The 13,618-nt window shown below is 41.6% G+C and overlaps 1 protein-coding gene across 1 annotated transcript; it reads right to left on the bottom strand.

Annotated features, from left to right (window-relative positions):
• Positions 1-7,263: 7,263 nt before the first annotated feature.
• Positions 7,264-12,954, bottom strand: LOC137527376 (olfactory receptor 6B1-like). The gene is made up of 2 exons (XM_068247889.1): positions 12,847-12,954; positions 7,264-8,226 (listed from the first exon to the last, which is right to left on the bottom strand). The coding sequence occupies exons 1-2, from the start codon at positions 12,952-12,954 to the stop codon at positions 7,264-7,266; spliced, it is 1,071 nt and encodes a 356-aa protein (XP_068103990.1).
• Between the last annotated feature and the right edge of the window lie 664 nt (positions 12,955-13,618).

The following is a 13,618-nucleotide window of genomic DNA, read 5'->3' as shown; positions in this document are numbered from 1 at the left end:
TTGTAATCTCAGTCACCAAGTGACCAACTGTGCCAAGTGTGGGGACTCTGGCTCAATTACTGTGAGAATGGCAGCCTTTTCCATTTTTTCCATTCACTTGAATGGGTGGAATCTGATCTGTTCGTAGCTCCGCCCAAAGCTCATAAACTTGGTCATTGAGTGACTGTATGCTAAAGTTATAAAAAGTGGGTGGAGCCAACAACTACATTTTATTCCAGGGGAAAATATAAACTGCAGCCATTCTTACACTGTTAAGGGCAGGGTTCCTAAACTTGACACAGTGGGCCACTGGGTGACTGGGATTAATATTCAGAAATGTGGGTGGTGCCAACAACAGCCAATCAAATTTCACCTAGGGGAATATTTACATTGCTACCATTCTTACACTGTCAATGGCAGAGGCCTCTTACCTGATAGGTGACTGGGGTCCAAATTCACCTGTTGATTTTCAAGGGGAATATTTAAATTTCTTCAATTTTTGCTCTGTTAATAACAGATGCCTCAAACCTGCTACAGTTGGTCATTGGATGACTGGGGTTCAAATGTCGGAGAGGGGCAGAGCCACAAACAGCCAATCTGATTTGTTTAATTTCTATGGGAATATACAAAATATTGATGACAAAGACCCCAAAGCTCACAAACTTGGTCATTGAGTATTTGCGTGTTAGGGTTAGAAAAAGTGGCCAGAGCTAACACCAGTCAAATACATACCCGGGCAACGCCGATTCATCAGCTAATATTCATAAAAGTGGATGGAGCCTACAAAAGCCAATCAAAATTCATCTATTGATTTTCAAGGGAAATATTGCATTACTGCCATTCTCGCACTGTTAATTGCACAAGCCCCAAACTGGGTACAGTTATTTATTGGGTGACTAGGGTTCAAATTCAGAAAAGGGGTGGAGACACAAACAGCCCATCAGATTTGTTTCATTTCAATGCAAATTATTGATGCCAAAGACTGCAAAGCTCACAAATTTGGTCATTGAGTAATTAAGTAATTGTCTGTTACTGTTACAGAAAGTGGGCATAGCCAACACCAGCCAAATACATACCTAGGCAATGCTGGGTCATTAGTGGGCGGAGACAAATACAAATTTCACTGGGAAAATGTAAACTGCAGCCATTCTTACACTGTTAACGGTAGGGTTCTCAAACTTTGCACAGTTGGTCACTGGGTGACTGGGATTAATATTCATAAAAGAGGGTGGAGCCTACAAAAGCCAATTCAAATTCATTTATTGCTTTTCAAGGGGAATATTCAATTGCTGCCATTTTTGCACTGTTAAGGACACAAGCTTAAAACCTGGAACAGTTGGTCATTGGGTGACTGGGGTTCAAAATCAGAAAAGAGGGTGGAGCCACAGCCAATCAGATTTGTTTCATTTCAATAAAAATGATTGATGCCAAACAATGCAAAGCTCACAAACTAGGTCATTTAGTCATTGTGTGTTAGGGTTAGAAAAGTGGGCGGAGCAACACCAGCCAAATACATTCCCGGGCAACGCCGGGCTATCAGCTAGTATAGATATAAAATCGGATGTGTGTGTGTGTGTGTGTGTGTGTGTGTGTGTGTGTGTGTGTGTGTGTGTGTGTGTGTGTGTGTGTGTGTGTGTATGTATGTGCCGCGATCACTTAAAAAAGGCTTGACCGATTTGAACGAAACTTGGTACACAGATCCCTTACTACCTGGGATGATAAGTTCTGGGGGTCTCGCGTCCCCCCTGCACACCTGGGCAGAGCTACAAACAGCCAATCAGATTTCAGCACGGTGGCGTAGTGGTTAGCTCTCTCGCCTTGCAGCGCTGGGTCCCTGGTTCGAATCCCAGCCAGGGCCCTATCTGCAAAGAGTTTGTATGTTCTCTCCGTGTCTGCGTGGGTTTCCTTCGGGCACTCCGGTTTCCTCCCACATTCCAAAAACATACAGATAAGTTAATTGGCTCCCCCTAAAAAAAAAATTGGCCCTAGACTACAGTACTTACACTACATAATATAGACATATGGCAATGGTAGGGATTAGATTGTGAGCTCCTTTGAGGGACAGTTAGTGACAAGATATATATATACATTGTACAGCGCTGCGTAATATGTCGGCGCTATATAAATACTAAATAATAATAATAATAATAATAATAATAATTTCACCCATTCAAGTCAATAGAAAAAATGTAAAAGGCTGCCATTCTCACAGTAATCAAGCCAGAGTCCCCATACTTGGCACAGGTGGTCACTTCATGACCGAGGTTACAAATCCAGGAAAAGTGGGCGGAGCATAAAACAGCCAATCAAATTTCAGCCATTCATTTTAAATGGGAAAATGTAAATTGCAGCCATTCTTAGACTGTTAATGGCAGGGTTCTCAAACTTGCCACACTTGGTCACTGGGTGAATGCAATTAAGATTCAAGAAAGTGGGTGGAGCCTACAACATCCAATCAAAATTCACCTATTGATTTTCAAGGGGAATATTTAAACTGCTGCTATTCTTACACTTTTAATGGCAGAGGCTTCAAACTTGCTACAGTCAGTCATTGGGTGATTGGGGTTCAAATTCACTAAAGGGGCGGGGCCACAAACAGCCAAACAGATTTCCTTGGTGGATAAACTGCTTCCATTCACACATTTTTGATGCCAGGAACCTGAACGCTCACAAACTTGGTCATTGAGTGTCTGTGTGTCAAGGTTACAAAAAGTGGGCAGAGCCAAAAACAACTTTTACTGGGAAAAATAAACTGCAGCCATTCTTACACCGTTAATGGCAGGGTTCTCAAACTTTGCACAGTTGGTCACTGGGTAAATGAGATTAAGATTTTGGAAGGTGGGTGGAACCTACAACAGCCAATAAAAATTCACCTTTTGATTTTCAAAGGGAATATTAAAGCTGCTACCATTCTCTTATACTGTTAATAGCAGATGCCTCAAACCTGGTACAATTGCTCACTGGGTGACTGGGGTTCAAATTCAGAAAGGGGGCGGAGCAACAAACAGCCAGATTTGATTATTTTTCAATGGGAATATACAAAGTATTGATACCTATGACCCCAAAGCTGATAAACTTGATAATTGAGTGACTGTATGTCAAGGTTAGAAAAAGTGGGCGGTGTTAACAACTACATTTTTAACATGGCAAGATTCCCAAACTTTACGCAATTGGCCAAGTTAATGGCAGAGGCCTCAAACCTGATACAGTCAGTCATTGGGTGACTGGGGTCCAAATTCACTAAAGGGGTGGAGCCACAAACAGCCAATCAGATTTGTTAGATTGATTTCAGCCATTCTGTTATTGGCAGGGTTCTAAAACGTCACACAGTTGGCCACTGGATGACTGGGACTATTATTCAGAAAAGTGGGTGGAGCCTACAGCAACCATTTAAAAGTCACCTTTTGATTTTAAGGGGAATATTGAAACTGCAGCCATTCTTACACTGTTAATGGCAGAGGCATCAAACCTGCTACAGTCGGTCGTTAAGTGTCTGGAGTTCAAATTCAGTAAAAGGGCGGAGCCAAAAACAGCCAGATTTCTTTGCTGGATAAACTGCTCCCTTTAGCACAATTTTGCCAGGAACCCAAAAGCTCACAAACTTGGTCATTGTGTAGTGACTGTGTGTCCAGCTTACAAAAAGTGGGTGGAGTTAAAAACAGATTTTTCTGGGAAATTGTAAACTGCAGCCCTTCTTCACTGTTAATGGCAGCGTTCTCAAACTCAGCATAGCTGGTTACTGGGTGACTGGGATTAATATTCAGAAAAGTGGGTGGAACCTAAAAATGCCAATCAAAAATCACATGTCGCTTTTCAAGGAGAATATTAAAATTGCTGCCATTCTTGCACTGCTAATGGCACAAGCCTCAAACCTGGTACAGTTGGTCATTGGGTCACTGGGGTTCAAATTCAGAAAAGGGGACAGAGCCACAAACAGTGAATCAGATTTGTTTCATGTCATGGGAAAATACAAATTATTGATGCCAAGGACCCCAAAGCTCACAAACTTGGTCATTGAGTGACTGTGTGTTCAGGTCACAAAAAGTGGGCTGAGCCAAAAACAAATTTCACTTGGAAATTGTAAACTGCAGCCCTTCTTACACTGTTTATGGCAGGGTTCCCAAACTTTGCCCATATGGTCACTGAGTGACTGAGATTAATTATCAGGGAAGTGGGTGGAGCCTATAATAGCCAATCAAAATTCACCTGTTTATTTTCAAGTGGAATATTTAAATTGCTGCCGTTTTTACACTGTTAATAGCAGATGCCTCAAACCTGCTACAGTTGGTCATTCAAATGCTGGAGAGGGGGTGAAGTCACAAACAGCCAATCTGATTTGTTTAATTTCTATGGGAATATACAAATTATTGATGCCAAGGACCCCAAAGCTCACAAACTTGGTCATTGAGTATTTGTGCGTTAGGGTTAGAAAGTGGGCGGAGCCAACACCAGTCAAATATATACACGGGCAATGTGGGTGGAGACAAATACAAATTTCACTGGGAAAATGTAAACTGCAGCCATTCTTACACTGTTAATGGCAGGGTTTTAAAACTTTGCACAGTTGGTCACTGGGTGACTGGGATTAATATTCAGAAAAGTGGGTGGAGCCTACAAAAGTGAATCAAACTTCACCTATTGCTTTTCAAGGGGAATATTTAATTGCTACCATTCTTGCACTGTTAATGGCACAGGCCTCAAACCTGGTACAGTTGGTTATTGGGTGACTGGGGTTCAAATTCAGAAAAGGGTGTGGACTCTGTGGAGCCACAAACAGCAATCAGATTTTTTCATTTAAATGCAAATTATTGATACCAAAGACCGCAAAGCTCACAAACTTGGTCAGTGAGTAATTGTGTGTTAGGGTTAAAAAAAGTATGCAGAGCCAACACCAGCCAAATACATACCCGGGCAACGCCGGGCAATCAGCTAGTATTTCAATATAATTAAAACATAGCATACATTGATAAAATCAGGAGTATACTATTTCACCAAAAATAGTTGCCCTTTGATTACTGCAATTTATTTCATAATACATGCACAGTAAGAACCCAAAGAACCCATTGTCAGTTATTAAGATTCATCCCTTAAATAAGAGGATGCGTGTTAGTCTAGAAATGTATATACAGTATGTGTAACTGGCTGTGAAAGGGGAGGAAAGAGGGAGGAGAGGAGGAAGTGAAAAGGAGGCAAAAGAAACCACTTGATGCCCATAGGCTTACACCACCCTAGAGACCAGGCTATTTTTTACAATACAGGGCTGTGCAGCTTGGTTTGGGTGCTGCACAGCCCTGCAACTCAGCACACAAATGAACTTAACCTCCTTTTAGTGTCTGCCGGAGGTATCTTATCGCTGCTTCAATCTTTTTTTTCTTTTTTTATTAGAAAGGGGAGGGTTTTCTCTCTCCCTCCTTCCTCCCTCTCCCTCCCTCCCCCTGTGCCGTTCTAATCGCCATTGGGAGGTGATCGGCACTTATTCCTGCCTCTCATAGGCATCAGCCTATGAGTGGACTTCATTCCCTAACCAACCAGGGGGAAAGCCGAGTGTCAGACGTACAGTGCTGCAGGAGACTTTTTTAATATGAATGTCATGAGGGTGGCTACTGTAGCTTTTGTAAATAAAGGCTTGTAACTATTATTATAATATAAAAAAACACACTAAACTGAAAAAAGACACCTTTACTTCCAAATAAAATATTATCGCCATACATTGTACTAGGGACACAATTTAAATGTAGTAATAACCGGGACAAATGGGCAAATAAAATGTGTCTGTTTCATCATCAATAGCACATTTTATTTTTGAACTACAATCGCTGAAAGCTGAGAAATGGTGAAATTTTTTTTTCTTCTTTCCTGCAAAATGAATATAAATAAAATAATTCTTAGCAAAAAGTACAACCCAAAGTAAGCCTAGTTTATCCAGCAAAAAATAATATATAGATCATTTCAGTGTGATAAAAAGCAATAAAGTTATTGTCGAATGAATGGGAGGAGCGTGATGTGAAAATTGTTCTGGGTTTGAAGGGGAAAAAACCTGTGGTTCTGAAGTGGTTAAAAAAAATTCTGTGTGTGTGGCCTGTCCAATGAAAAGCATATTGATTGGATAGCAATGTAATTATGCATGAATTAGTATCTGGCTGGAAGTGTTCAGACATAACAATCTGTTTGTAAGGTAAGGTAATTTAGAGATATATGGCAGCTTCATGTTGCAGTCAAAGGGCTCAATCCAATCCACCTTTTCTCCTAAGTTTTCTCCTAGGTGATATTCTACACCAGCCACCACCAAGCAAGGAAATACTCAGAATACGTTTACAGTTCTTTTTCACCTACTTTTTGGTAGTTTTTCAATGGCAGAGCGCTGAAAAGTTATTTTAAAAAAAGATGAAATACCATCTCCTAGGAGAAAACATGGGAGAAAAAGAGAATTGGATCAGGCCCAAAGACCTCAATTTACTAAGGGCAGTTCAGTAAAATAATTTAGGTCGGTAAAAAACTGCATTCAGTATTTTACACTATGAGTTAAAGCCGCAGTGTGCCCCCCCAAAAAAACACCCCCCAATCTCATGTGTAGGTGCCATCAATATAGGTTGCCAAGCATAGGTGCCCCCAGTATAGTCAGTTGAAGGTCTCCATCACCCCCATAGGTAGCCAGGCATAGGTGCCTCCAGTATAGGTAGCCATGTGTTGGTGCACTCAGTAAAGGTAGCCAGCTATAGGTGCCCCCAGTATAGGAAATCAGGTGTAGGCACTCTCAGTATAGGTAACCAGCTATTAGGCGCCCCCTTGGAATCCGGCGCCCTGTGCGACCGCTCTGGTCGCACAGGTCAAAGGCCGGCTATGTCAGTAATATACTGAAAAAGCATGCTTCAATTCACTAAACCCTGTTCGGCAGTCTCCCCAGCTTTGGAGCAGGTCAGGCATTAAAAAAGGGGTAAATATTAACTATATATAAATAAAAAAATATATTAAAATATAAATAAAAAATAAGCAATTTTATTTTTTCAGTCATATTCAATAAAGTTACTCTTTAAGCATTGTACACATACTAGATGGTTCCCGGACGAGGCAATTTCAGGGTCCTTTTCAATCAGAACCCCATGCAACTGTCCAGTCTAAGCTCGTCTAAATGACAAAATTACAGGGGAAAAGCACTGTTTTGTCCTTTATATCAATGTGGCCAAACCAACCTGTAGGAATAATGAAATTCTTAAGAACATGCATAATGTGCATTGTAACATTCTTCTACAGTATATTAGAAGACAATTTTACTGGAAGTAAATCTCAGGCTTTTTCTTGGAAACCAATTACTCTGTGAGTGGCCCTCAGCACTGCTTCCATCACCTCTTGGTTCCGTAAGGTGTAAATAATAGGATTCAGAAGAGGAGTCACTACGGATGGAAAAATCGAGACAATCTTATTGAAGTGAAGAGAAACCACCTTAGCTGGCCGGATGAACATGAACATTATTGTCCCGTAGAAAAGGGTGACAACAGACAAATGGGAGGCAAAGGTTGAAAATGCTTTACGTCGTCCTGAAGCAGTTGGACATTTTATTATGGTTTGGGTGATACATGCATAAGATGTCAAAATTAAGAGGAGACAACCTACAGTTATAAAAAATGTGGTATAGAAAAATGTAATCTCAGCTTTTGCTGTATCAGAGCAGGACAAGCGAACCACTGGCGCAAAATCACAGTAATAGTGATCTACCTGATTTCTGTCACAGTACCAAAGAGTGAATATCCTTAACCATGGAAGAATATATAAAATGAATCCACATGACCAAGATCCCAGTATAAGCCCAGCACAAATATATGGGCTCATGATAGTCAAATAGCGCAAGGGATTACATATGGCCACGTAGCGATCATAGGCCATGGCTGTCAAGAGTAACATCTCTGTCGCTCCCAGGGAAAAGTGAAAGTAAAACTGAGCCATGCATCCAGCTAATGAAATGTAATGGTCCTTAGTTTTAAGAGACCAAATGAGTCTGGGAACAGTAACAGATGGAAACCAGAGCTCAAGAAATGAGAGCCCACCAATGAAGAAATACATAGGTTTATGCAGACGTGGTTCTGCTTTGATGAGGACAATAATGAAGACATTTGCTGCAATAGTGAAAATGTAGACAGTTGACAAAACAATGAAAAGGAATAATCTGGCCTGTTCCACTAGGGAAAACCCTAAAAGGAGAAAGTTGGTTACACCTGTCTGGTTAAACTGTTGTGTTGCCACCAGATTGATCTGAGAAAAGAAGATAATTTTTTAATATTACTATCATTATTATTCTTCTAATTAATTTATACAGTGCCATCATCTTCTGCAGTGATGTGCAAAATAAATGAAAGATATGGGTACATAATACAAAAGTGATATACAAGATAGAAGACAGTTGGCCAACAAATAAACTGCAGTTACAAAACACAGTCAGGAACAGAACCATGCCCTTGCAAGCTCACACTCAATTTCACAGGTATAAAAGAAAAAACACAAGGTTACATATTAAGTAACCTGTATATTGGTTGACAGTACATTCTTAATTTTGCAGGAAGAAGACCTTGTTCAAGGGGTGACCTCGGTTTAAAGAGAATCTTAGTCAAAGTAAAAAAAAAATCAGTTTAACTTACTTGGGGCTTCTACCAGCCCCCTGCAGCTGCCCTGTGCCCGCGACATCACTGAGTGATCCTCCAGTAGCCTGCAGCGCCTCTTGGTAATCTTAGTTTTAATCCCACAAAGTGTTCATAAATTGCCTGTTCCTTGCTTATTATACAGCTACACAAATTCTGTTTACGAAGCTTTGACTGACTTCAGAAAAAATTAATGAGACTCTTTGCAACAAAATATTAGATATATGTAGTAAACTTTGGTTCTGATTAAATTTGAACAAAAACAAGCTGCCAAAATATCAAAGACTAAGAACTGCAAAGAAAATTGTAAACAATATTTTCTACTATTTTTCTAATATGTTTATATTTTTATAATATGTTTTATTATGTACGTAGATTTCAGCCACATACTACTAATTAATGGATTATTTTAATACACTGTATACATTAAGTGTCCAAAAGTATGCCTTATGAAACACAGTACCGCTCATATATTAGCAAAAATACAGTACTTGAGTCATCACTATATAACAAACAAATGAAATAATAAATAGAAATGTCAACAGAGAATGAAAAAGTACCTAATAAAACTTACCGTATACCCGCATATCCACTCGATTACTAATCAATTTCTAGCACTCCGATATGATTAAACAATAAAGCTATATTGCTACAATAGCAGGGATTGAGGAAACGCAGACACCACCGCTGCACAGACCAAGGGAACAGGAATCCACAGATCTCAGAACTTATGCACAGGAAGTAGCATTCCGCTACACCAAGGCTGGGTATAAAACTTTTCTTCAACTTTATTTGCACATCAGTAGACACATACAAAGGCTGACGCGTATCGGAGCTCTAGGAGGCTCCTTAATCATAGCCCTATATTGCTACACAATGGAGAGTTTAATAAAGAATGGTTATGGTAGAACACGGGTTTAGAATAAGAAAGTGCCAATGTCTAAATTATACAAAATATCTACAGTATGTGTGAATACAATTAATGAAAAAGTGCATAGGTCAACAATATCCATAAAAGCCCTACTGCAAACAATACATATGAAAGACCCTAACAAAGCAGGACTAAAAAAAAATCAGGTTGATAGAGTAGAGCAGCTATACATCCAGAATATGTAATTTACATACATCGCCCAAAAGGATTAACTATGGTCCAGTTTATAATGCCTGTGTGCTTAGATAGTATGCATAAGAAACAGAGGACTCCCCAACATAACCTCCACTAGTATTACCGCAATCCCGCCAGTTGAGATTAAGGCCTCTTTCACAGTAGGACGTTGCGTTTTGATGCAACGTTAAAGTCGCAATGCAAATTACAACACAACGCCCCCAAAAAGTCGCAACGCAACTTAATGTCCCGTTATCGTCGCATACAGTAGAGCATACAGGCAAAGAAAAGTATGCTTCCAAGTCATTACTGAGCATGTACAAACAGTCCAACTTAGCTAATAACGTGTATAACGCACAGCATGCAGTACTTTCTAACAACGCTACACATTACACACAAACACAGCGTGTGCACTGTGAATATCGCACAGACTTATCATTGCTGTGCGACTTTTTGGGGGCATTGCGTTGTACTTTGCGTTGCGACTTTTACGTTGCATCATTCCTATTGTGAAAGAGGCCTAAAATTCTTATGTTATCTTTTTATATGGTGAACAATAATGTTTTGCTTTTCTGCTAATATATGAGTGGTGCTATGTGCAATGTTTGGGATAAACATCTTTAGACGTAGAAATATTAAGTTTGTATAGTCACTCACAATAAATCTGTACATTGTAATGTCTTTCAGCCAAGTCTTCATTTACTTTCAGTGAAGATCCAATTGAAAATAGCCTGCTACAACACGGAAAGGGAGTACTAGAGCAATGATCACTACATTAGATCAACGTTTTACAATGTTTTTTAAAGTGTACCATAGGTGACACATGACATAATGAGATATATGTATGTACAACACCAAGCATATAAAAAATTAGGCTGTATTTCATTTTTCTGTTTGAAGAGTTAAACATTCATATATGCGAGTGACAATTTCTCTACAGTCAGGGTCTAGTCAGACTGTAACCAAATGCAATGAGATTGGCAGCAGATTTTCCCACAAATGCAATGAGATTGGCAGCAGATTTCCCCACAAATGCAATCTTATTGGCAGCAGATTTCCCCACAAATGCAATCTTATTGGCAGCAGATTTCCCCACAAATGCAATCTTATTGGCAGCAGATTTCCCCACAAATGCAATCTTATTGGCAGCAGATTTCCCCACAAATGCTATGAGATTGGCAGCATATTCCCTACAAATGCAATGAGATTGGCAGCACATTTCCCCACAAAATGCTCTTTCCCCCATGCTGCGTATGGCTGCCTAAATATACCTCCCTCGTTCTCCCCTGCGGCGCAACTGCCACTGCTAACACACCTCAGATCGGCGGTGAGCAGGAGATAGGAGTCAGCCACACCAGTCGCGCGCCGGTGAATTCAAGTGCAGGAAGTGACATCACCGGTCACATCCAGAATTTAAAGTCCACCGTGCGGCTGCTATGCGCCGGTCTGGCTGGTTCCCATCTCCTGCTCACGGCTGATCTGATGTGTGTTAGCGGTGATGAAGAGCTGTTTTGGGAGCCGAACAAGCCGGCTCTTTGGGAGCAGAGCAGCCGAGCCAGAAGAGCCGATGCTTAAAGAGACGGAATTCCCATCACTAGACTGAGTCTCAGTCTAGTAGACTGAGACTCAGTCTAGTAGACTGAGACTCAGTCTACTGATGGGAATTCCGGCTCTTTAGAAAGCATGGGCTCTTCTGGCTTGGCCGCTCGGCTCCCTTTAAAGAGCCGGCTTGTGTTTGGCTCCCAAATGGCTCTTTACCCGGACATTTCAAAAACCCGCCAGGACGCCCCGGACAGGTTGGAAAAAGGGGACCTGTCCGGGCAAAAGAGGACGCCTGATCACCCTACCTAACGCGATACCAGATTAGAGATTTCTCTGTTGTTCAGAAACCAGTATAATACCTGTCTTTCGTATGTTGATGGCAACTATCCATGTGATCACAAGATATTTACCTGTATTTATATGCATATTATACCAAAGATGTAGTATGTAAGCAGTGTCTGCAGTAATTTTTACCTGTTTAATCTTTATTCTTTGTAAATGTCGATTGATTTTGACTATACCTCTACCAAAAGCCCAATGTTAGGCAGTGTTTTTGCTGTATCTGTTTAATTGTCAATAATAAAAATTGGTTTGATTAAAAAACCTTAGATTACATTGCAGCAAGAAAAGAGTGCAAACCACTGTGGTCATAAAATCCTTTCCAAATGGTGCACATTGCCAACATACAGAGCAACCAATAGTACATCAAGCAAGGAAAATAAAATGGAAAAACCTGTGCTACGAAAATTGGTCAGAGTTCCAGGAACATATTTGGCTGTGAGTATTTTTGGCTACTGAGAATGGCGCAGGTATTTGATATTTTGCTGAGTTAATCAAGTAACTGCACATGTCATGTCTAGCATGAAGCTATGATTCAGTGCCTACCATAGTGAGGCTGCCTCAGGAAGTATACACAGGCTGCATCCTCTCCTTCCACAACCACAAATGAGGCGATTATGCTGGTGAATTTATGTAAATAATGGATAGCACGCTTCTTTGTGTTGCTGCTGTTTCTAAATATATAGTCCTGATCTGACGCTTAGTTCCCAGCGGGATGCACAGAAGTGAGGGAATACTCTGCAGGGGAATGAAGAATCACTCTGGAAAAACTTTTGCAAAAGTAATATTCCTGAAGTTAAATAATGTAAATGTGAAAAGTCAAGGCTATTAAGCATAATTCAAAGTATTGCATTGGTTTATTGCTTCAGGTTACATTTTAATGGACCACCTGTCCACCTTGTAGATTACTGGCCAAGATGATAAGAACAGTTGTTTTTGGTTGGGGAAACTTTAAGGGCTCATTTCCAACCGCAGTTGTCCTTAAACACGTGCACAGCAATGGAAGAGTTTCCACTGCGTGCATGTTATGCGGAGCGGTGCAGAGCGATCTGAGAATCTGCAGCATGCTGCAGATTCTCGCACGGCCGCATTCGCCCGCAGCCGCGTCCCACCTCTTCAATACACTTCCACATCGGAAGATGCGGAAGTGACGTGGGCGGCAGCGGAAGTGATGCAATGTGCCATGCAGGGCACATGTGTTGACTTCCCCAACCTCAACGCCGCCAACAGATCGCTTCTGTTGTCACATACAACTTTGCCGATCTCCAGTTGGTGCGGGGTTAACCAAAAATCCACCTGTTTGTTCAGAGCGGCCAGGAGTGCTGGTCCAGTGTGACTCTCGGCTTTCAGGCAAGCCATGGCAGGATGGTGTGTGTCAGGATCACGCAGAAATCTTACCACAAGTCGGTGGTTTAAGGGCCTCGTCATCCTCCGGTGATCCGCAGTCCAGATGGGCCTTACCGATGCAGGACGTACGGTACTCCGTGCCTCTTCGGGAGCCAGCACTTCCAGGTGGTCCGTGTGAAGGAACGCGTACTGACGCGTCATCATGGTGGTTGCCGGGGACAGGAAGGGCGGAAGTACAAGCCGCGACTGTGGGCAAACAAAGTACGCATGCGCCATTCCTGGCGGACAAAAGTACACCTGCGTCAAGATGACAATACGCATGCGCTGGTCTTGGCGGCCATTAGTACGCATACGTGGCGCGCAATTCAATTGGAAGTCCAGCCGTCCTCCAGTATAAAAGGCGATGACTCACAGCACTCCACGCTGATTCCTCTGTCAGCTAGTGTGTGAGATAGCCTGAAGCTCTGCTAGTTTTCCTGATTGATCTTTGATACCGACCCGGCCTGTTTCTAGACTACTCCTGATCTGATCTACCCGGCTTTGACCCTTGGCTCCTCTCTGACTCTCCTGGATTGCCGCCTGCCCTTACCTCAGCTTGTCACCGGACCTGAACCTTTGCCACCTGCCCTGACCTCAGCTTGTCACCGGACCTGAACCTTTGCCGCCTGCCCTGACC

The sequence above is a fragment of the Hyperolius riggenbachi genome, chromosome 8 (genome assembly GCF_040937935.1).
Source record: "Hyperolius riggenbachi isolate aHypRig1 chromosome 8, aHypRig1.pri, whole genome shotgun sequence".
NCBI classification, from domain to species: Eukaryota; Metazoa; Chordata; class Amphibia; order Anura; family Hyperoliidae; genus Hyperolius; species Hyperolius riggenbachi.
Note: the sequence above shows the minus strand (reverse complement) of the source record. Positions and strands in the feature narration are given on the sequence as shown.